This window comes from Amblyomma americanum, chromosome 1, assembly GCF_052857255.1.
Source record: "Amblyomma americanum isolate KBUSLIRL-KWMA chromosome 1, ASM5285725v1, whole genome shotgun sequence".
Lineage (NCBI taxonomy): Eukaryota > Metazoa > Arthropoda > Arachnida > Ixodida > Ixodidae > Amblyomma > Amblyomma americanum.
Genome location: NC_135497.1, coordinates 44481080 through 44505879, shown reverse-complemented (window position 1 = coordinate 44505879; position 24800 = coordinate 44481080). Strand labels below are relative to the sequence as shown.

At 47.9% G+C, this 24800-nt stretch overlaps 1 protein-coding gene and 2 pseudogenes across 1 annotated transcript in view; all 3 read left to right on the top strand.

Moving 5' to 3' along the window:
• The window catches only part of LOC144129423 (uncharacterized), a 30762-nt gene extending 22102 nt beyond the window's left edge, over window positions 1-8660 (top strand). Inside the window, exons 17-20 of the mRNA XM_077663611.1 lie at window positions 4659-4893; window positions 5677-6012; window positions 6921-7168; window positions 8300-8660. Of these exons, the coding sequence (XP_077519737.1) occupies window positions 4659-4893; window positions 5677-6012; window positions 6921-7168; window positions 8300-8576 (1096 nt within the window). The 3' untranslated portion in view covers window positions 8577-8660. The remainder of the gene's footprint in view (window positions 1-4658; window positions 4894-5676; window positions 6013-6920; window positions 7169-8299) is intronic.
• An 8210-nt stretch (window positions 8661-16870) lies between these two features.
• Window positions 16871-22844, top strand: LOC144129370 (uncharacterized; annotated as a pseudogene).
• Window positions 22845-24413: 1569 nt separating this feature from the next.
• LOC144116633 (U2 spliceosomal RNA) lies at window positions 24414-24590 on the top strand (annotated as a pseudogene).
• Window positions 24591-24800: the final 210 nt, after the last annotated feature.

Here is a 24800-nt window from a genome sequence, read left to right as displayed (position 1 = left end):
GCCGACCTTGCTACGTAATCAGCCACCTCATTTGAATGAATACCTGTATGGCCAAGGACCCAGACAAAACGGACATCCTTCAACGTGCATGTGACAAAAATCGCAGGAAATGGCTCAAAAAATCTTTTTTGAAGTTTCAAGGGAGACAAACTGACAAACAATCAGCGAGGATATTAACGTCAGACACATGACATGGAATTTTGTGCAGGCTCATTCCAAGAGCCAAAAATTCCACAAAGAATATAGGAATATAATCTGGGATGCGGGCAGAATAGTTCCATGCCAGAAGCTGTGAAAAGATGGCAACTGCAGCTTTTTGGCAGTTGACGGAGGCGTCGGTTGAAAGCACCGTATGATAGGGGTATTCCTCTATGTGATCAGAGAGAAGACCATTTAAAATGTTTGCTGGAATGTGTTTTGCATGAGATGGGAAGATGTGGTCAAAATGGAATTCCACAGCTGCCGGCGTGTCGTCAACCCACTGGAAAGAACTGCGATCAACAGCAATCGGTGTTAAAAAGTTCTGTACTAACATAATTTGTGGCATTTGATATCGTGGCCAATGATGAGAAAAGAATACGGCCGGCTGAGACACAAAAATAGGAGTGCTGACATTAGTCACCGGGTCCATCGACTTGAGGAAGGCTCGCACCGTGAATATTTGAAAGCGGGAATTTAGATCAGGGATATGAGCTTCCAGATAAAGCAGGGCGTTTGAAAATTATTTTGGGAGGCCAAGGCAGAGACGTAGAGCTCGCCTTTCTAGTAATATTAAGGATTGAATCTTGTAGTTTGCGCTACCAGAGAACAGAATGCAACCAAATTCAAGTATAGGTCTTACATAGGCTTTGTATAGTAACAATAATGTTTCGCGGCGCATCCCAAACTTTTTATTGGCGATTCTTGTCAGCCGGCCTGGAGCGCGTTATCCTTTAAGAAGGCTCCAATCTAATGCAGGGTGATCAGTAACACCTAGATATTTTACGGATTCCACTTGTGGAATCAGGTTAGAGTGATGGACTAATGAAATGTGCAAAGGCGTGTCTGGAGGAAATACCAAAACGCTGCATTTGTCTACATTCAGGGTTAAATTATTACCCTGCAACCATACTCTAAGAGCATCCAAATATCCCTGCAGAATCTGGTAAAGCAAATGAATATCCCTGGACGAGGCGAAAAAAGCTATGTGATCTGCATACATCACAGATCAGGACGAATGGACGAATTATATCAGGACGAATGTTGATGCCACTGAGCAAAATATTAAAACGCAGCGGGGATAGCACCGATCTTTGCGGAAAACCTCTTCATTGATAATATGTATTAGAACATAGGGTTCACTCAGTGCAATAAAGGTATATGTCCTTGAGAAATTCAGATATGCACGCATAAATGTAGGTTGGAGGTTGTTACTGAGCAAGTCTGTTAAGCAAAAAAGTATGTTCTACGCTGTCATAGACCTGTGCTACATCAAGAGTGCCCAAAGCTGAAACTTCCCTTCTGTGTAGCGAAAGCCGAATTCTGCTCTCTAGATCCACATGTGCGGACCATATAGAGCATCCGCGGCGAAAGCCAATCTGGGCTGAGCTGAGACCATTGACGTCATGAATATGTTTTGTGAAGTGACTGTGCACTGTTCCTTCTAATAATTTGACTAAGTTTGAAGTCAGCTCAATTGGCCAAACATTATCTAAGACGTATCCTTTTCCTGCATGTTTCATGAATAAAATCATTTCCGCTGTCTTCGAAATGTTTGGAATCGATGCATTTTCCAACGAAGCATTGACCATATCTAAGAGGTCGCTTGTAAAATCTTGGGGTAAAATTTTAATCGTACCAACAGTGACACCATCTGGTCAAGGACCTGCAGGATGCAACATTGCCAGGACTGAGAGGAGCTCTGATGCATCAACCTCGGTATAATCCGAAGATGGTGAGATTGTGCACAAAGGGACGTTTCTCTGCATCTGGAAGCGTAATGGCAATCCCTGAGCAATACGCTCCACGGTTTCCTGAGCCTTTGTGGTGATAACACTGTTGAACTAGTGAGGAGAGATACTGCTGAACTCTTGTTATGCGCCATGAATCTATACAGGGCCTTCCGATTGCGAGGATTTGAAAGTTATGTGTTTAAATTTTGGTTATGTTCCTCCTTGGCTTTTGCAGTTGTTCTTTTGAAAGATGCTGAGAAGAATTTGTAACTAAACCAGTTAGCTGGACTCTGGTTGCAGAATAGCCGGTGCCAGGCCCCTTTTCTGCGACGATAGGCCTTCTCACTTTCTTCTGTCCACCAAGGAGACGGCTGTTTATTAGAGACTGCTGTGGGTACAGCGAATATTGAGAGGTCTACTGCATTTTACAAAAATGAAACCGTCTGCTGAGCTCTGTCTTCCCAGCTTGTACTATAGAGTTAAATGAGGAAGACGTCAGATTTTTATAGATATGGTGGTTGACAATTTTATGGGTTACACAACTAGCTTTGAGCGGAGATAACTGGATAGTGAATGTTATAGGAAGGTGATCACTAGATGTACCCGAATCCTCTGTCGACCAGTCAGTCACCTCTAGCCTACCTGCTGATACTGTTAAGTCAATGGTAGAGCGAGAAACCCCTCGCATAAAGGTTATTTCTCTAGAATTGCAGCAGCGTACAGAATTTGCAGACAGCCACGACCAGAGAAGCTTGCCACAGGAATCAGTACGACTTCCCAGTCACCATGGTGAGAGTTAAAATCCCCTGCGATGGCTGCACTGCTTGTGCCTGTCACCAAGCTGTCTAAAGAGTCTGTCCTCTGTGCACCTAAAGGAAAATAGAGGTTAGCAATTGTAATATCGACGCAATGCGGAAATAAAATTTTGATCGCTAGAAGGTCACAGTCAGGGAGAATTTTCTTAGAGATAGATGCCTGATGACACAAATGTTTATATAGCATGGTTACCAATCCGTCTCCCCTGCCAACATTTCGATCTGACCTGAAAACTCGAAAGTTCCTCATTTAAAACGATTTACAAGATGATAACCAAGTTTCTTGTAGAAGCACAATATATCAGGTTTATGTTTGTGAATAAGTATTTCTAGATCTGGAAGAGAAGACAATACGGATCGGCAATTCCATTTTAACACTTTAATACCTGCCATGATTATTGACCAATTGAAGAGGTAGAAACCGTCTCTTTAAGGATGTAAACATGGGGAAGAAGTTTGGGTGGTCCTTTTTTAGCTTTCATCTGTGGAGAACTAGAATTAGTGACGAGGAAGGAAGGCGCTTGAGCGTAGGGCACGACATTTCGACATCTGTGTGCAGGTGTCAGTGCGACATGCACTGCTAGGAACAGAGATGTTAGGTGGGACCTGAGGTGCATCAGGAGGTGATTTTGAGTGGTCCTGCACAAGCTGAAACAGATGCAGACGTTGCTGAAAGGACGGTTGTTGATGGTGACACAGATTGAACTACAACAAACTGAGCCACCGCCTCAGAAAATGTGTTCAGCATTCGCTCAACCACATCATTTAGGGCTTTTTACACTGTGGTCACAGTTGAGGCAGTCAAGTTGGACTCAATCTCCCCAACAGAAGCGCGCACATGACTAACGTATGAGACTTTCCTGTTAAGAGCAGCGTAGGCATCGACTCTAGAGCACCGGTTCTCTTTGATAATGTCCAACAAGCTGCGCTCTTCACTACGTCTTGCGCAATTGGCATCATCAGCTGAGTGAATGTTGCTGCAGATGCAGTGAGGCTGCTCTGAGGTGCAGTTATCAGCAGAATGACCTTCTCCATATAAACGGCAAGGGGTCTCCGACTTGAATGCTTTGCCGCTATGCCCGAACCGAGAGCAGTTGATGCATTGAAGAGTGCGGGGTTCTAGTGGGTCCACAAGGTAAACAATTGGCCAGATTTTAGTTCAGAAGGGCAGGAAGAGCCAGCAAAAGTTGTTATTACAGATTCAGCAGCAAGACGTGAGCCATTTGCCTCTCTACTACAGCGGTAGACTGAAGGAACCCCAAGTCCTGCATCCGGAAATTCTTCTAGAATTTCGTGAAGAAATGGTGCTGGGTCAACACCACGTACGATACCTTTGAAACATGCAAGCTGTTCAGGAATGAATGCTTTCACCGGCAATGAGCTGGAAATTTTGCACTAAAGCAAGTTAGCAACACAATAGGCGCCTGAGGGCTTGCACACAATGCCTGAATGGCCAAATTGACGCATTTCAGAGATCTGCAGATAATGGACTGTCAATGGTCTTAGCTCCTGTTGACTTAGTTTGGGGGTTTTCATTTTGTTTGCACCCTCACCGATTGGGACGAGAACCACGGGAATTGCATCAATGCCATTTTTTGGAAGGACTCAAGCGGCAGGCTTTGGGCTGGCAAGCTGGCAAACCAAGCTGCCAACCTTTCACCTGGGGAGGTCAACGGCATCTTTCAGCAAAACGCACCTTCAGATTCACATGAACTGTGCCTTAACCTACACCTTGGCCAAAACCCCCTCACATAGTGCGGGCTCACCAATGATGAACAAGCCGGAACCACCAGGAGAACCAGAGAACAGCAGCTGCCAGCAAAACACATCAGCCAAGCAAACTTCTTCCTCCTCGTTTCCAGTCACAAATCACAGTTCAGTGACAGTGCTTCATCCTTTTTCATTGCTCCAGGTATGCAAAGAAGATTCGGGCACTGCTGAAGTCGTACCGGATCGAAACCGAAAGCGAGGCTTTCTCCGGGGCTGTGTCCAAGCTCAGCAAATATATGAAGGAGAACGACCCTACGGACATGGCCATGGTGCTCGAGAGCCAGGTCGAGCATGTGGTGCGCCGAACGCGCGAGGAGTTTTTCTCTGAGCAGCTCGACGAGGCTCACGAGAAGCTTAAGGCCTCCGCCTGGTACCAGGTGAGGCGTACTGCGCTTTCAATCTGGTATTCAGCTGTGCTATCGTCAGTGCATATGGAGGGAAGCTGGTCATTCGAACAAACGAGCCGAAAAAAGATATGGCTCATGAACGCAACGATAAAGGCTGCCGCTTTATAATCTTGACAACGGTGTTGTAGTCGTTTCACTTTCTTTGTCCTTCGCTTTGTTATTTAGCCATATGTAGAACTTAATGGCCGAAATAACATCTCAGGGAGGAATACCAGCACCCGCAGATTTAACGCGGATGGTGAAGCATGTGGCTTGGAGGACTGACCCCAGTGCCACGGAGCGTTGGCCGTTATGTCTGAGACCATGTTGCACAGTGTGTTTGCAGCGGCTGACGATAACGGGTGGCCATAGGATGGCCTGCCGTCTCTATCGTCGTTAACGGTGCTGATGTCACTCGAAGAGACACGCTCGATAAATCGTGTTAAGCTTGCGGGCGGTGTCACAATGCAAGATAGGAGATATATCTGTATTACAAATTAACTTTCATTTGCGGTTGAGTGTGCGTGTCTGCGTGTGCAAAAGGAGCCGATGTCACATCACGCCTTTAAAGGTGGAGGTGCAGTGTCTCCGCAAAATTTTCAGCGTTTTTTGAAGATATTTCACTGCGATGCATGTTTTGCCAAAGGTCCATGGTCTTGCTTCGGCGTGTTTCGTTCGACGCGACTGCATACTGAACACCTTACGGCGACTAGTTTAAGGCTAACACCTTGTGGAAGACACATTGTAAATGTATTATGCTGTGTCGGGGAGCAGGTGACGTACGAGCTTCAGTCCTCCGAAGGTGGCATCCAGAGCTTCCCCTGGGTGGTGTACGATGTGCTCATGCGCATCGTGGTCAACACGTCCTCTTGCCTCCCTGTGCCGGCATCGCGCAACAGCTTCTGCCAACGACTCGGGGCGCTGCTGCTTGGCCTGCCGCACCCTGGTGGCGGCGACCAGGACGGCACACAGCACGGCGACACGCAGGTGCTGACCAACCTGCTCAGGCTCATGTACGAATGGATCGACTCCAGTCGCGAGTTTCTCTTTGTCAAGAACACAGAGGAGTTGGGCGTCTACAAGAGTATCATGCGCGAGGCCTGTTTTAAGGTGCGTGATGCCAGCAAAAAAGCTGCGTTGGGTGGATTTCCTGGGCTACGAGACCAAAGAGTAGACCTACAAGCTAGAGGGCTTGGCTCCTTTATGTGCTTCGTGCATAAGGCTCTTTTCTGCATCGCCGTTTGCTGGCTAGAGTTCGCCATCCAACGGCCGTAAGAAGCGGGGTAGAGGCAGCAATGTGGTTCGCCTGTTTGAACAAAACTCAGTCTGTTTTTTAAACATAAACGTAGCATACAGCTACATGTGGCAGCTTTGAAAGGAGGCGCCATGTGCTGTTGTATGGGAAGCTTGCGAAGTGGTGGCATTTTGTTTCGTGTTCTGATATCACAGCTGCGTCGATGGTCTACCAGGATGATGATGACGACCTTGTAACTCGGTATAGGCGCCAATTTGTGTTGTGTGGTATGAATATAACGTTTTAACATAGCACCCATGTACTGCGCATGTACCGGATGAGCTGCACTTGGCCAGCGGTAAAGTAGACGCACCTGCATTAGACAATCGGCTGGTACGATCACGACTGGGATAGTACGTCTCCGCTGTCATAACTGAGTAATAACGAGCAGTCATTCTACACTGACGATTTCTCCTGCCTTATGTTCGGCTTTTTTTCAAACAACCGGGAAATGTGCACGATTGGGCACGTAACCTGGATTGAGGTTTATTTTGTGAAAATCCCGAGAGCTTAAGTAGGCTGAGAGGGTATTTACATGCTCCTTCAAGACATTTCGCACGCTCCCAGTATGAAGTGAAGGCGACTCTATGTGGTAACACAGTAAGCGAATGTCATCGCTCTACCAAGAAAAACGTATTCGTAGATAAATGCACTTAAATATTGTGTGCCATCCTCAGCGTGGGGGAGTTATCGGTGGAGGCTCACTATTCACCTCCCATCACAGGTGTCCCGCTCCATCTCGAGGGACATGCCGCCGCACAAGCTGGTGATCCTGTGCCTGCGCTTTGCGTGCGCATGGTGCCTCAAGATCTTCCAGGGCGGAAGCGACGGGGAGGTGATCTCCAAGGAGTGCCGGCGCCGCTACCGGCTGGGACACCTGGCCCTGATCACGCTCAACCGACTTTCCATGTCCGGCAACCTTGCCTACCTGCGCAGGGCACCCGAGGGGTGCCCCTCCACAGAGCTGATCAGGTATATTTCACACCTTTCTTCTAAACAGGAGTGACGTCGTTTGAAGAACTGAATGAATCCAGTGACGTCAAGGTGCATTTGCCCTTAACGCTGTGACGTTACCGAACTCGCCTGTGAAACCTGTGAACAACCAGTGTTTGGTGCTTTCCGGTGTCGCCGACATCATCAGGTATGCATATGTCCGGGTTGGCCAGGCAATCCTGACATCGAGGCGCACTTAAGCCTCAGATGGAGATTAAAACTGCCTGTACAAAATTATTTGCAAATAATTATTGTCTCTGTGCAGCGGTGGGTCGAGCTCACTGTCATGATTACTAGGCCTGCGGACCTCTTTCAAGGCAAAGAAACTGACAGAATTTTTTCTGTTACCCTTTAAAGGGGAGAACAATCAAAATACGTAGCAGACAGCTTCTAAAGATTTCCAGGCAGCAGCGGAGGTATCGATTCCTGTTTTGAGCAAGGGTACTGCTGGGAATTCTGTACCAGTAATGCTCCTCTCTCCTATTGACTCAAACCCGGAATTGGTCGTTAAACATTCGCGTCACCTTTGTTGAGGGCTTACGTTGTGCTCATGTTCTACGGAAACTTAACGTAGAACACCACTGACACAGGAAAGACGTCCGTGAGTCTGTGAACATTTTTCCGTGCGCACCGCTACATGCTTACGCAGTTCACAAGGAGTCTAAGGAGAGCAAAGATGTAGGCCAATTGGTGAGGCCTTGTTGCTTGGGAATACACCGCACAGTCATCAGATATTGCATCAATCGGCGATAATCGTCTATATTCATTACCCTCCTCAATGCCTTGCTTTCATGCTTTCCTTGAGGTGTTTTCTAAGGAAACGCTAACGAACCGTGCCATGAGCCCCAATTGGCAGGCTTTGTGACTGCCATTTGTTACGTGTGTACGTTACCTGCATGCTTGGAGAAGTGCTATAAAATCGGCATACGCCGTCTCAGTGCCATTTATTGAGGAAGTTAACAGAAACAGCCACTGCATGTTACGCAAATCCAACCTGCGAATTTACAGCTTTTTTAAAGCACCCTTACTCGCAGTGCATCGATATTTGTATTCACCGCAGTATCCTGAAATGCGTTAATAGTAGTCTGTCAACCTGTTGGCTGTCCCCAGGATTTACATCAACCGGGAAGACGAAGAATTCTTCGAAATCCTGCGCCGCTACGAGGACATCATCAAGAAGATCTTGATGGACTGGTCCGGCGTTGAGGACATCCAGTGTGACCTCAAGACGGACCGTATGGACGAGTGGTTTCTCCAGCTAATGGTCACCGGGAGCCGCTGGGCGCTGGAGCGCCTCAAGGAGATCGTTGTCTACCCGTCTTTCCGCGAGGTGCTTTTGCTCGCGTTCGAGCGGGAGAAGAACGCCATCGGTGGAACACTAGAGTGATTGCCTTGATGCTTTGCACCGGCAACAGAATTTTTCTTGAAGGTGTCTAGGTTGGCAGCCCCCTAGCTAGGGGGCATGGTGAGGCTGTGGCCGGTTCGCGATGCTTCTGGAGGGCAGCTGACTTTCCCACTGTGTCTTTGGATTTGATTTTACTGTTGCTTTTTTGCTCTGCTGCTGCATGGGCTTCTGGTGTGTGGAGGCAGGCGGGTTGGTGATGGATGCATGGTTCTTGTGGAGGGCAGAGTAGGGAGGTCTTTGGCACTTCTTGAGGCTTCACATAGAGAAAATTTCTTGTCTTCACACAGATAACGCTGCCCTTAGTGCTATTGTTGCAAACTTTTTTTTACTTGGCAATTTTTTTACTTCCTGGAAACGCCAATAAATGGCTACAGCGACGTGGCGTGTGTCCTTTCCACAGGCTCTTTGATAAATCAGAGCATAGCGACGGATTCATCGTGCGATTCAGTATCTTGGATCACCCACCGGTCACCCAAGATGCAATGAACGTGTTAAAGCATCATTTTGGGTGTTTTCTCAAATCCTCTTGCCAATATATTAGGATATAGAATTTATTTATTTATTTATTTATTTCAATAACTAAAAGGCCCCTGTGGCGGTAGAGAAGGAGTGGAGTGCAATAATAATATATTTATCATCATAACACAGGAATTGCAGCAATTTAGCAGCAATAGAGGAATTGCGGCAAAACAGCGGCAATTTTATTTCAAGTTTATTTCGTTTGTTGCAGTGACAGTTTATACCGTTGAAATGTATGGCATTAGTGAATTGCATTTTCCCTTTCTCGAGTGGTCTGCTGATGTGCCTTCCAAAGGAGAATGCCAAAGCATAATGCTAAGAAAGTGAGCAGCAGGAGGGATACCCAGCGTGGATCATTGGGGATGTGGTTGAAGGGGAGCGGGTAGCAAGGCTGACGGACTCTCCATGCGTGCTCGAAGTGCCTTCAGCCGACAAGGAGTCCGAGCTGTGGTAACTCAGGCTTGGGAGTAGGAGACAGGGAATGAATTGGTTGTGAGGAAGGTTTCCAGCCTTGCAAGGAGTTTTGAAAGAGTGAGCGATGAAGCTTTTACTGATGGTTTACCTTATGGCTGACATGCAACTACGAATGCCACATACACGAGTGGTGACAGCTTTGCTCTTATGCTGCATGCCACTGAAATGAACATGAGCTAAATGGGCTCCATACAAACATTTTGTGTTGTGTTTGTGATATTTTATGCACTTTATGAGCACACCAATATTTTTGTTAATCATGAAACAGTCTTCTATGTACGTTTGTTGTGTAAAGTATTTGCCCCTTATTTCATATAGTGGTGTTGGTTTGTTCGGTTAAGAGTCTGGCTGTTCCTCTAAGAGACCTTTATGAATCTGCGCTGACCAAAGATAACGGTGGTGTGGAGGATGGTTTGTCCCCTGTCATTGCTTAAGCCTGTTCAGCCATTCGCCATGCATTGGGAATAAAAATATTTTGCAAAAGTTCTGGCTCTTGTCTGTGCTGAGAGAGTGGGTGGGCACACTCAAGCTTTATCCATGAGTATCATCATAAAGATCAGAGATTACTTAGCACCGTTAGGGACAAGTTGCCCCATTCGCCTCTGTTATGTTGTAAAACGATTTAAAGTTGCACTGAAGAGGAATCTGAACTCAGCTTTTTACCACGGGAACTCTATCTACACGTTCTGGGCATTCTTAGAAACTTCTATTTATTGTCCTGTGCTTCCAATTACCCTAATTAAATCGGAATTAACGTACCGGCTCGCGCCTTTTTTGAACTCAACGCGGTAGGGAGGAGGAGTCAACTAACGCGTCGAGTCCGCGGCGGCTTGTCTCTCTGGCATTGGTGGAGTGATACGTAAATCAGAGTCCACGTGTATCTTTATTTCCGCGGGCCTAATTTTCGGGTATATTGTCTGTGACTTAAACTGTTTATTCACAAAAACATAAAAACTAAATAAAAGCGAAAGTGAGCTGCCACTGTACTCACTCAAAGGCACTCGACGCGTTGGTTAACTCCGCCTACTTAGCGCGTTAAGATCAAAAAAAGGGGGGAGCCGGGACGCTTAATCCGATCAAAGTTTCTAAGAATGCCCGGGATGTGTAGATAGAGTTCCCGTGATAAAAAGACGAGTTCAGATTCCTATATTGTGCACCTTTAATTTCTGTGAATGCCTAATTTTCTCGTTTTGTCCAGAATCACATAAACAGCACATTGCAAAAAATTGCTGCCGTGAATAATGTGGTAAAACGGAGCACTAAGGAGCTTCTCACTTATCCTTTCCAAAATTTAGCACTCTCGAAATATTCCGGTATCGTGAGTTTGCCTGAATGTGTGAAATATTAACCTTGAGAAAAATGACTTGTTTACGGTATCTCATTTCGGAACATGAACATGGTGCTTGGTCCATTGTCTACTTTGAGCATTGCGCATGTTAACAGTGCATATAGCGCTCCTGTTCATTCCTGCGTGGTGCACATAAATGCTAAGCGATGCAACATGCTGTAACATGGCGGATGCAAACCAACCTGCACATGATACTGCCATCAGAGTATCGATGGCAACTTCTGTTGCAAGTATAATAAATACTGTTGAAGGTTCTCATGTATGATCATAGGTTTTGGTTGCTGTACTATCTGACCACTGCGGCAATGTTTGAGAGTTATATCCCAGCTGCAATAACCATATTTCAAATGAGGCAAAAATATATTCAAAAACCGGGGGGCACTCAAGCCTCACCATAAAGGTATAATGCGCAAGCTAATGGATCAATGCCCCATATATACAAAACTGGGCATCCTGTACTTAGCATTCATAGAACCCTGGGAGTACTCATACCACTCCTGGCGCAGTAGGGCAGAGGTTACGCAATGCGCCACTAACCTGTGAAGGCCGATGCTGCCACTGGTGGGATATGTGCGATCCAGGTTGCTCTTCTCAGCAGCCTCTCTCGACCAATAATTAATATAATTGCCACGGTGGGCAGTTTGTGCACAGTCCTGTGGGCATGTTGTGATGCCGCCACAAGGTGACATGACTTAGCGGACCCACCCACCTTCTAAGTTGCTTCTCTGGGGATTTTTCGCTTACTGTGGCCAATGCCGACGTCGAATGTTCTGCCACATGAACTCCCTAAAGCTATCGCGTTAAAAGCACCTGTATTCTTATATTTCCGTGCACACTGCAAAACCCCATATGGTCAAAACAGTCTGGAGTACACCAATACATCTGCCTCACAACCGACTGTCTATTTTGGGCGCATAAAAAGGCAGTGGCCAGTAGCCTTCCCCCATCTGCTAGCAGACCCTTCTCGTCTGCCGTCAGTGAAGAAAAGTACTCGTTATTACAATGTGCACGGGTGTAAAATCTCGTTGTTCATCTGCTCAGACAGCTTTTGCTGTATGAATCGTCTCTGGATACATTCAAACACGCCAGCATACTACAAAGACCGACATGCATCTTGCCTTCAATGTAAAACTTTTATTTTACATCCACATGGTATTTATTCAATCTTGGCCCACGATGTAAGCGAGGCCCTATGCAGTTGAATGAATCCCTGTGCAGTGTGAACGCTTCTCGCGGTCGCTGAACCCAGCGATTGTCATGTGCCCTCTGGGCCTAACCGGAATCATCTGGGTGCTCGGCGTAGCAGCAGTCCTCTGGGACGCGGCGGTCGTTGATAATAATAATAATAATTGGTTTTTTGGGGAAAGGAAATGGCGCAGTATCTGTCTCATATATCGTTGGACACCTGAACCGCGACGTAAGGGGAGGGATAAGAGAGGGAGTGAAAGAAGAAAGGAAGAATTAGGTGCCGTAGTGGAGGGCTCCGGAATAATTTCGACCACCTGGGGATCTTTAACGTGCACTGACATCGCACAGCTCACGGGCGCCTTAGCGTTTTTCCTCCATAAAAACGCAGCCGCCGCGGTCGGGTTCGAACCCGGGAACTCCAGATCAGTAGTCGAGCGCCCTAACCACTGAGCCACCGCGGCGGGTGCGGTCGTTGACGACGACGCTGACTCAGACGGGCTGAGGTTCGCCGATAGCCTCTTGATGGGCCGGTCCAGTTCGTTGAGCGCGTTGTGCAGCTGTCCCAGCAGCACATTGCGCTGGCCGCAGTTGCCGTTGTAGTCGTCCATGTCAACGGTCACCACGGCGATACTGCCCATAAGGATTCGCTTGGCGAACAGCACCTGCGCGGTATTTGTCGACCATTAACTGCCTAGCAGGCGTAAACACCACAAACCCGGAAGGCGTACCCGTCAGACGGCTCACTCACTTTGGCCTCGGCTGCTGAGCCCAAGGTTGCGATTTTGAATCCAGCTGTGTCGACCGCATTTAAATGAAGGTGAGAAACGCTAAACTCTGTGGCAGCTGTTAGCCCGTTTCACGCATGTGGTGCTTGCACGTGGTTTTACTAGCCATGTGCAAAGTTTAGCTACCGCTGCGTTTAGCGTTTTTATGGATAGCATAAGAGTCCCATGTCCCCGCACTCGCCAATGGTGTCACACCTTGGGACCAGCAAGGTAAAAACTGGCAGCTTAGCATATGCTAGAGCCACCTGCCAAGAACATAGAAGAGACAGCTGCGGCATGCCACTGTTGGCAGACGGCAGTGCAGAAATGAGCATCACCCTCTCCTTTTCCTGGGGAGAGGTGAGAAAGTCAGCAAGATGACCGCTGTTGGAAGAACCTTGTCTTATGCCACGGCTGGCAGGTGCAAAGTCATGCATGGCACCTCACAGTGAGGTCCTTATGTTCCCGCATTGTCACAGCTTATAACGATTAGGTGTCCAAATTTTCGCAGCTCAGCGTAAACGGCAATTCTTTAAATGGTGTGTGTAACTAGTACAACTTAACGTGTGCATGACCTTCATTTGTCATGAAGTGTTTTTACACCCCCACAGCTGCTTTGAATGCGCTGTCGATCGTACCGTGCGTTTACCTCATTCCACATTAACACCGGTTCTTCCGCTACGAACAGCACACCACTGCGGTCACTGTAATGATTGGAAATGTCTCCGGTCTGTTTTACTCCCGTGCAGTGGCGACAGCGCTCTCTTTCTCGCTTCTATCTTCTGAAGTGCTTGTTCTTGACGCGCCGTTTCTCCTCTCCCGCAAACTTTCAAAGCGCGTCTCGCCAGCCGCCTCGAGCGCGGAAGGTGGTGTGCCTCTCTTTCTTCCGCAGTGGTTAACGGTGTGGACGGCGCACGACGCCATTTTTTTGGTGGTCTTTTTACCGACAGCTCTCGCTGTAAACCGTCTGCTGTGCGACTGGGGGCCGCGTTAAAGAACCCCAGGGTGCCTGAATTTATGGAGCCTTCCACTGCAGTGTCCCTCGTAGCATGAAATGAGACGCAAACAAGACAACTGAGCCACAAACAGCACTGTAAGAAGCTGCTAGCCAGGGGAAGCTCAATGCTGGCTCCTGTTATTAATTTCGAAGGTGCGAAAACTTTTTGCTGAAATCTTAATCAACCTCGCTTGTATTTACTCTCCAGGAGGTAATATGTTGGTTTTATTTGTGTTTCCACCTCAGCTTCCTTCTTTTCATGGCTGATAGTATAGAGTTTGGGACTTACTTTAAAGCTCGTATAACTCAGAAACGTACCTTCAGGCCGTGAACGCAGCACAGTGACTTGCGCTTTCAGTTATGAGATGTGGCATCAACGTGTCAGCAATGCATTGGTCATGTGAGAGACGACGTGACAACATAACTTTGTCTATACCCAGCTTAAGCATATCGCAATAGTGCGTGAGGGTAATTCCACTCCTGAACAGCTGCTCCAGCATACGTCCGTGAAAGCTTTATGGCCGTAATTCTGCGTTGCGGAACTTCAGATGCTACAATAACAAGACAGGGGTAAAGAGCACGGGGTATAGGTTACAGAATGCAGGTGACGATAAGGGAAGAATTGTGTAGGTTTTCGCTGTACACGTGGTCTCAAGCACGGCGGCCACTACCTGTGACGTGAGTGCAAGCCACCGCTCCGGAATGTGCTGATGCATGCGCCGCCCTGATTTTCAAGGCGTGCTTCACGGATATGTTTTACAGGCAAGCAGTAGATTGAGTGCGACGCTTCGCAAATCAGAAACATTGCGAGATAGGATACGCGCACAGACGTTGTTGAGAATGGTGGCATTGTTGTCGTAGCCAATCCACTGTCCTTTGTCCCGGTTGACGGCGATCTTGCAGTCGGCTCCCTTGTTGTACAGTGGCACCGATAGGTCGGAGCTGAATTCGAGGCAGATCTGCGCACGCGTGCACCGCATGCACGTGGTCAGTCGGCATCTTGTGTGCATAGACATTGTGCAAAAGCGCCGTGAGTGTGTGTAACTGTAGCACGTTTATTATGGTTGCATCTGGTAATACAGTGTTTAGCACCGCGCCGTACGGTAAGCACGCTAACTACGGTAATTCCAACCGCACGGATAATATGGCTAAACAAGCATGGCGGCGTTAACAACGACAACGCTTTAACATATTCACCTCTCCTATGCTCTCTACATAGTGAAGAGAAGTGACTTTGCCATAAGGCAGGCTATATCAGCCCTAGAATTGACAGTGCAAGGAAAACTACCGTTGCGCACGCATCTTAGCCGAATTATAGACCGGACGAAACGAAACCCTCCTGGACACAGATCCTCTACGGCCATTTTAGAAAGTGACAGTCGAACCTTGTTATGACGAAACGGTTTATAGCGAAAAATTGAATACAACTAAGCACTGGCGATTCTCCTTGGGAGCGCGGTCAATATGGGCTATGAAGAACCACTTCGTTAAAACGAGGTTCAGTTGTATATCTATCGATGATAAGTGCCATTTGCGGTGGTATTGTGAAACGTGCGAAGAAGCGATCAGTGGCCAAGGCGACGACCAGGATCGGTGGCTGCGTAGAAAAGACGTGACATAAGCACCTCGAAATAGACGAGAAGCCCGCGCTCGTCGATGAACGGTCTCGGGGGCGCGGGTCCACGGACGCTGGCTCGCAGCTCGTAGCTCCCAGTGTTGCGTAGCCTGTAGGCGTAGCCGAACAGCGACAACTCCAGGGCTACGCGCTTCCGGGAGCGTAGCTCGCCGAGGAACGCCTCGCTCGCCTCCACCTGCGCGTCATGCATGCTACGTTGGATCAGTGCGTGGGTAAAATTGAAAATTGGTCTTTCAGTAAAAGAAATGGCACAGTGATTGTCTCGAATATCTCGGTGGACCCCGGAACCGCGCCGTAAGGGAAGGAATAAAAGTCGGAGTGAAAGAACAAAGGAAGAAAGAGGTGCCGTAGTAGAGGTCTCCAGAATAATTACGACCACCTGAGTATCTTTGACGTGCACCGAAATCGCACAGCACACGGGCACCTTTGCGTCCCGCCTCCATCGAAACGTGGCCACCGCGGTCTGGTTCGAACCCGGGAAATCCGGCTCATTAGCCGGGCACTCTATCCACTAAACCACCAGGGCGGAAAGTGCGTAGGTGCAATCCTTTAAACCTGCGCTTGCACAGAATTTCTGGGCTAAGCGATGTGGCGGATGGGCCACCTGCCACTTACTATATGACGGACATCGCTCGCCCTTTCCGTTTGCAGTAACGCATTAATAATCCGTGTGAAACCGGAAATCAGGCATCCACAGCTGAAACAAAATTTGTTCCTCGACTAATCTGTTCGTGTCGCTTGGAAGGTATGTAAGGCGAACAAAAAACAGTTGAAACGTATCCTGTTTTTCGCCTGTGGTGATTATGGCACTGCCGTATGGATGAGCGCACATTGGACTCCCAGAGATGCCTCTGACGCTTAAACTGTATTGCACAGTGGCTGCTTCGATTTCTTGCCAGCCGCTCGACCGCACTATTGTAGCAGTGCTAGTGCCCCAGTTGGAACCAGTCGACAGACGCGTGCTCTTTCTTTTCGTGCACCGAAATCACACAGCACACGGGCGCCTTGCGTCTTGCCTCCATCGAAACGCGGCCGCCGCGGTCGAGATCGGACCTGGGAACTCCGGATCAGTAGTCAAGTGCCCTAACCCCTGAGCCATCACGGCGAGGCAAACGCGATGTCAGTGCGCGTTAGATTCCAGGTTGTCGAAAATATTCCGGAGCCCTTCACTACCAATCTTTTCCTTCCTTTCCTCTGTCAGCCCCTCCTTTCCCGTTAACAATCCCAGGTGGTCGTAATTATTCCGGAGCCCTCCACTACGGCACCTCTCCCTTCTTTTTTGCTGGCAGTCCCTCTTTTATCGCTTCTCTTACGGCGCGGTTCAGGCAAGATAACCGCCGGTCCTTAAGGATGACGGTGTGGATTCGAAGAGAAAGTAAGCGTAGCAGGGGGCGGCAGAAGGTTAGATGGAGGGATGAGTTTAAGAATTTTGCAGGCAAAGTGTGGATGAAGCTGGGAAAGGGCAGGGTTAATTGGAGAGACGTGGGAGATGCCTTTGCCCTGCAGTGGGTGTAGTCAGGCTGATGATGATGATGAATAAATTGTTCAGCCTTTGCCTTCTGTAGGCTCCTTGCTGTCAGCTCGACGACATTTATTCTGGCGCTCATTGATTGCCCGGTTTACCCGATATATTGTTTCGGACAAGAGGAGCATGGAAGCATGTCGATAACATTAGACGATGCGCAGTTAAAGCTTGCCTTTATATCGACCCTGATGTCGCCTGTCGCGCCTCTAACAGTATTGCCGCTCTTTAAATGATTTCATATGTCTTGCTGTGAGGACACATCTGCATGCCACGAAACGAGAGAATTGGCACTAAGAGCTATCGCTGCGAAATCGCATTCTGAGCCCCTTTGCACAAGCACTCATCTATCAATACACGCCATCATGATCCAGCAGTACTGTTATCTTCATGATATTTATTGACATTAATAGCCATTGTAATCATCGACATCATCGCTTTGTCTGCTTGCCGGAAAAGCTGCTACCGGTAGCTCGCGGCGTGTGGCAAAGGCGGGACACTTGTTTCTCTTGTCCTCTCCGTGTCTCCTCCCTTGGTTGTGTTCGGCATGAGCTTATAAGGAATGCTACGGACATGCACCACACATTAGATATGTGAGAGACTACACTTGGTTCCTACAGGCGGGGCTAGGGCATCGGCGCTCGAGCCGAATAAGGCGAGCGCTAGGTTTGAAATGTATTCAATCTAAACGATGAATTGCAGCAGAAACCGGCGCGGAAGCGAGCAAGCAGGTGGAGAAGTAATGGTGGCGATGTGGCGCCGTTACCGGTGCAGCCTTTGTCCAAATTTTAGAGCACATGGGGTCTGCTTTTAATCTCCGTACAGGGGCTTTTGTAGCGTCTGTGTAAGTCCGAATTTTCAGAAGAGTGAGGTCTAGAATTACTATTCTCTCCACGAGGCCTGTTGATTTATAACAATGCACACTTCATGCATCAAAAGAGCTTCCTTAGCTGTAAACAGTGCACAGCAGGTATACTTTATGTCTGAAATTTACATCATTGCAGTTAGATCCAGTTGATGCCATTTACGCTCCACATTTTTGTGTGTCGACAGCAGCCACTTGAAAGATGACTGGTGAAAGCGTTACCAGCACATACGTCCTAAGGTGTGCATGGTTTTTGAGTTTCCCAGATATTGTGGCGCTCCAATTTTCAACACTTTTCTCCGTCAAACTACCACAGGGTAGACGCAGGTGCCCGCGATTAAAACGGCTTTCCTTTGTTCGTAACCTCTTCTCCTCAGACAACCCCTTACCGTGCTGCTGTCGTCTTCATTGCGGGAACTGTCATGTGAGCTCGTGTCCTTTAAAGGATTGGGTCATGCATAGCGATATAAGCGCACAGGAGTGTTGCATGCGAGAAAGGCTGCATGTGGTTGGATATTCAATAGAGATTCCCGCTCGGACTCTACCCTGCTTCACTGCAGCAGCATAGGTTCACTGTTGACTGAGAAGCTGTAGCTGCCAGGAAGCAGTGGCACGGCTTATCATCAGGGCCGCATTGCGCGCGTATTTTTTGCAATGTAAGGAAACACTTAATCTCGTGTGCGACATTTATCAATGCTCTTCCGTTTCTATTGATTTTGTTATCAGAAGTGCCCACCGGAGAATACTATCGCTGGAAGCCTGCATACTTCTCGGACGAAACATGGCGCAAACTCCCGGATGACGTCAAGAAGCGCTACGATGGGAACGTCGAAAAAGATGGATCAATAAAGGAAAGGAAAGTTTGTACTCGTTCTAAAAGTTAAATCATATTAATTATAGTTTCTCATCGCTGCTAGAATTTTAGTTGTGTTAGCGTGCGACTGATTTGTCGAGAGCTGTATCATCATTGTAAGATTTGTAAAATCAGGCGTGCAGTGCAAGCATCATTGTTATTGTGGGGTAGTTGAATAGCATCGTGTTTCTAGCATGCCAAAACAGAAACTGGAGAACAGTTGGCTGCGTTTATGCTTCTTTATATGCGTGCTTTTTGGTTTTGTGTGCTTTTGTCTACAGGAAGCCTAGTTGTGGCACTCGGCTTGGAGATGCTATGTGACCAGGCATTGTATGCTCCGAAAACTTCTTATGCCACAAAAGAGTGCGATAAGATCCGGCGACTTGAGCTGCAGACGCTGGCTGTAACTCGGTGGCTCGGCATCCTGTCTGCTAAGGTTGTAAGCAGGAGGAAACGTTTCTCCGTCATCACTTCTGCCAGCCAGGAGTAGTGGTGCAGTAGGAAGCACTGGGGAAGGACCGAAGCGGAGGCGCGAGCAAGAGGTAGCGAAAGAGGGGGACGGGGGGATTCGACATGCTCGAAACGGCAGTAATAGAGTGACTCTCCGCTTAATTTGTGGTCCCGGGTTCGTACCCTGGACCAGGACGAATTTTTCTTCAACCGCGAAGTTCCTGAGAACGCTGTATAGCTTTTCTTTGTAGTCGTATGGCTGTGCATGGGTGGATGCCAGTGAGTAATGCACCCTTATTACAAATATACTCCACCTTGGTGGATTCCCCTAAACATCTGATCAGGTATATGTGTGTGTTGTTAATCGAACTCTATGCTGGAAGTTTCGAATGAGAAGCACGCATAGCGAACACGTCTAAAACTGGCGCTACCAGCGCTGGTGCGGATTTTGTGGTTTCGGACATCAGTATTTCCGCTACTGCGACAAGTCTTGTCCAAGTGCCGTAAGGCGAAGCTATCATTCTGCCTTGGCGCGTCCGACCCAGTGACACTCAGTCGTCGCAAAATTATTAGTAATTAGGAAACTGGCACCGCCGAATGGACCTTGTAGGCAACGTGCTAAAAATAGGGTGACGCTAAAGCTATCCCTTAAGGGTATGACGCCACAGCGTTAATGGTTATTTGCTGCAATCTTTCGTAATTAACGCCTCTTTCTAATCACACATACTCATTAGCATGCTTAAGCAGGCACACTAGAACACGTGAAACACATGAAGACACTCGAACTCTTTCCTTAACCAAGTAGAACGAAAGTGCCTCTTTGGCCTAGGGGTAGCGTATCTGACTTGCAACCCATGGGTCATGGCTTCGATTTCCAGTATATTGCAGCAGTTTATATAAAGCATAGTTAATTTACATTCCTACGTGTTATGATGACATTTCAGGCATGCTAAGGCCTCATAGCCAAATATAAATATGGTTTTTGGCCGTTTCCATTTCATAGGGGAACGTGTGACCTTCAGAACGCTGCCGACCAATCCTTAATTAGCGCAACAACGCGCACGGCTTTTCTTCTGAACGTCTGCTTTGCACTGTCGCATTAGCTCTGATTTCCTTTCTTTTTACTTTTGTCTCAGTGCCATTCAAAGTAACTTCATGGTGTACAAACAATGAGACATTTGGCAAGTATAGTATTAAATGATGTGCTTATGAAGAGAAGGATGATCGGTGGCATCATACACAACATAACAAAAGTCATAGTTCAAGAAAAATACTGAATGAGAACCTCAGAAACAGTATTATTTACACACACTCTCTCAGTTTACTTGCCGCTCTCCACTCTAACAAATGCAATCACTCCGATGCACGGTGACATCATACACAACATAACAAAAGTCATAGCTCAAGGAAAAAATATAAAACTTTGCTGGGTGCCGAGTCATCTCGGAATTGACACAACGAGAGAGCAGAACTCTGCGCTTCAAAGGCTCGTGGCAAGCAAATAAAAAAGAAAATATTCTCTTTAGGGATTGCATGAACTCGGTAAATTGTAAAAAAAGCAAAAAATGGCAGTCCGCTTGGGACAATGAAGCGAATTACAATATACACTTTGTAAAACCAGTTTTATGAGAATGGAAGTCCTGCACCCGCTGAGAGCGTTTCAAGGAAGTGATTATCTGCCGTGTCCGTATAACACCCACACATCTAACACATAATTTCCTACTGACGAAATAAGAGAAGCCCAAATGTGAATTATGCGAAGATGAGCTAACCATAAACCATGTTTTATTTTCATGTAGAAAACTTGGAACACTGAGGAAAATGTATTTTGAAGTTTTTTACACTGAACACAGGCAATTTCACCCTTAGGTGAAATTCCACTCTTAGGTGAAGATGCACTTGCTCACATTTCACATATTTTTATGTTTTTAAAGACAGCAGTTTTCAACAAATTGTAGATCTGATAATATTGAGTAATTTATAAGAAGAGACATTTTTAACCCCACCTCAGCTGTTTTCTCATTTCTGAGAAGAAGGCTGTGGTCTTTATTCGATTGGTTGGGAGCCTCAACGTCCTTGCACATGCAATGATAGTTGCAGAGGTTACTCGACTTTCGTTAAAGCTTTGTCTTTTCTTTGGCATCACTAGGTAGAAAAACAAACATTTTAGGCCGTCTACACCACCAATCACTTTTTGCAAATTTTATAAAGTTCTGCAGAAAAATTTTCTATACCTTGTGCTTGGCGCATGATGGCCATAGCTGCCTACGTGCCATTAAACACAACAATACTTTTTCTCGTCGCCGCATCATGTACGGGCTGCCATATCATCCTGTTAACTGTACGGAGTGTCGCGCTTGACCGCTTACTTAATGAGGCCAGTTACATTGTCAGAGGACTTTCGGGGTACACACGCCTTGATGCGCTCAAGAGCTTCAGCAAGCTCAATGACCCTTCAGAGCTCCTCGACATGCGCACGCACACGCACCAAACGCGACTTCGCGGCACAAACGCAGGCGGATCCTCAGGCACCATGTACACACATTTCCCACTTTGCCGAGCAAGACGCCACAGCAGGAAACCACGCCACTCACTGAAGGGAAGCCACTTCCACTACATATCGATGCGCATCTGCGAATGCGGCGCGGCGCTCACTCCCCTCAACTGAACGTGTTCTGTACACGGACGCTGCACTTCCTGCAGACGGCAGCAGCCACACTTGCTATGCGACTGCGTGGTACGACCAGACAACAGAGAATAAGGGCCGATCCCCCCCCCCTCCATACATCGGCAGGAGCGCAGTCTAGTAGCTGAGCCAAACTAATGGCCATTTTAGACTATTTGCAGTCGGCTTTCGCACTTTCTTCTGAAACTGAACCCATTCACCGTCGTCTGTGCACGTACTCTCAAGCTGCCTACCGGGCATGCGCCAGCGTTCTTTATATGGACCCTATAATGCAGAACATAAGGCATAACGCATGCCTGCTTCGCGAACGCGGTCAGCATGTAATCATCCATTCGGTAACATGCGCACTTCGCACTTTCCGCGCACTTCGGTATCCATGGAAACGAGAAGGCTCATAGAGTATAGCACGCGCTGATCTCTCTCGCATCTGATACTCCTCGTTCCGTCGCTACCCCACCTGAGGTAGCAGATCTGATCGCGGAGAGGCCTGTGACGAAACCACTTTGCGCCGCCTTCCTCACTGCTGTGGGCAACCCCCTCTCTATACCTGCGCTTGCTCTGGTGGTATTCACGCGAAGAGAATCGGTCCTGCTGCGGCGGATTCAAACAGGCACCATTCTTAATCCTATCTTGGTGGACCGTTTTCATTGGGACGGCAGGATGCCACCTGTATCTGGTTCCTGGTCGAGGTGCAACTGCGGTGCGAATATGAACTACCTGTTCTGGGAATGTCCTCTGTACACACCACCTCGCCTTCGAGTGCTGGCCACGTTTAAGCAGGAGCCGTGGACTTCTTCTATTTGGACCTGGGCCTGCCCCGATACCTCGTCTCCAGATTGTGCCATCGAGCTCTGGCGGGCACTCCTCGTGTTCATCCATGACTCTGAGGCGTAGCTGGTTGACGAACGGCTCCGCAACGCTCTCGAGAGGCACACAGCCTCCACTTAGCTGCCTCCAGGAAGTTTTAATAAAAAGGAGGCAGCCTTACCCCTTCTCCTTAACAACATTCCCTTCCACCGTAGCGCCTTCGGCGCATTCTAATGTGGAATAAACATGGGCTTCAATCAGTTAGTCGCGTTAATCATAGCATGTACTGAATCTATGACGGTTACTGATGGCCAGCTACAAATTTTTAACTGCAACCAGGCGCCATCTGTTTCGGCAAAACAAAAAATTGAAGAGACAGGTAACGCGAAAGCGTAATGGATTACTTCCCATATATGCAAGCGGTCATTCTCTACTTTACATTCACAGACCCCTGGTAGTCCTCATACTCCTCCTGGCGCAGTGGTGCGGCGGTTAAGCGATCCACCACTGCCCTACGATGGCAGGCGCTTCCATGTTCTTGAGCCTTGTGCGCTATAGGTTGCTCTTTCCGAGCAACCAATAGTTAATTTAACTACCACCTGCCACGGTAGGCAGTTTGCTAACAATCTGGTTGGCAGGCTGTGAGGACATTGTAAGGTCACGAGACCTCCCAGGCCCACCAGCCTCCATGGTTGCTTTCTGGGCACCATCTGCCGGACCAATGCCCGTGATTTTAGAGCGTGAGACTACTTCTCGCGTTTTGTAACCCTGGGTAATGCGTTATAATGGCAAATCGTAACCTAGTGATTGCCGCGGTAACTGACGTGGTTACGTAATGGAATAAAATAAGAGATAAAGAAAATTTATTGAAAAACACGAATACGTAGCTTACAAGGATTCAAATAAGAGTCGAGCAAACAGAGGACACGGGGCATGCAGAGGTAGTGCGGTACAGGAGGAAAAAGTCTCGAAATCAAAAATCACAACTTTGTGCAAGCAGATCTTATGGACTTCATTCATACATTATGAAGGAAAGAAAATGAAATAAACTCCCGCGGGAGCCCCGGCCACAGAGCATATTGAATTCTGCGCAGTCAATGGTCCTTTGAGCTCTCACATAAACAAGGAGAGACGCAGGCCTGTGACTTCACAAGCCAAACAAGATTAGCTGTAAAAACCTACAGGGCAATTGAGAGAAAGGGTTCGCCTAAAGTGTAGCAAATGCATAGATTAATATCTTGCCCCTAGTGGCACGGCACCCTTCCTGAGTTTGATGTGTGGCATCAACCACCTGCGGAGGAAGCTTTGCTCTCCAAGGGTAAGGAGTTGGCTATCTAGGTAGCCCCATAAAATCACCGAGAGATGGACGTGCTACCATCAGGAACATGAGCCGACGTGGTTGGCGCAATTATACGGCAGCATTCCTGTTTTTCCAAAGGATCAGACCGATGAGCCGCGTCAAGAGGCTCGAACTTCCCGCGCGGTTTTTTAGCGATAGCTACAATACGCCAGCCACTTCGCGAGGTCAGCGTGGCACCACTGGTCTGCCAGCTGTGCGCATGCGCAGTGACGTCATAGCCCGCAGCTGGTGTGCTCGCCGCTGTGCCGACGGCAGAGCAGACACCGGCGGCCTCGTCAGTTGTGCGCATGCGCGGAGTGAAGACAGAGCACGCAGCTGGTGTGCGCGCCGCGCGCGTACATTATGCTAGCATTGCTAGCTAGCATTATGCTGGCATTTAATATCTGATTTAATATCTGCTACGGGTCCCATTTGGGCCCAAGATATTAAACTCATTTTTGGAAATGTGGCGGAGTGCTGGAAGCTTGCTTCACCTCTGCCACAGGTTGGCCTGGTATTGCATTGCCTCCGGTATCGGCCTGGGGCATAAAAGCGCGCGTCTTTTCTATCACTTTTTGCTCTCCTATCTTTAACTCTCCTACTTTCAGCACGTGGCAGCGATTGTGGCTCAACTAGAGCTAGTGGGCAGGCCTGTGCACTTTCCTCTACATTTTTCCTGACAACAACAGCAAGCAAGCAAGCGGCGCTATGGCTGCCGTGGCAGCTGCCGGCGGCGTGGCGCGCCGGCGAAAGCGAGT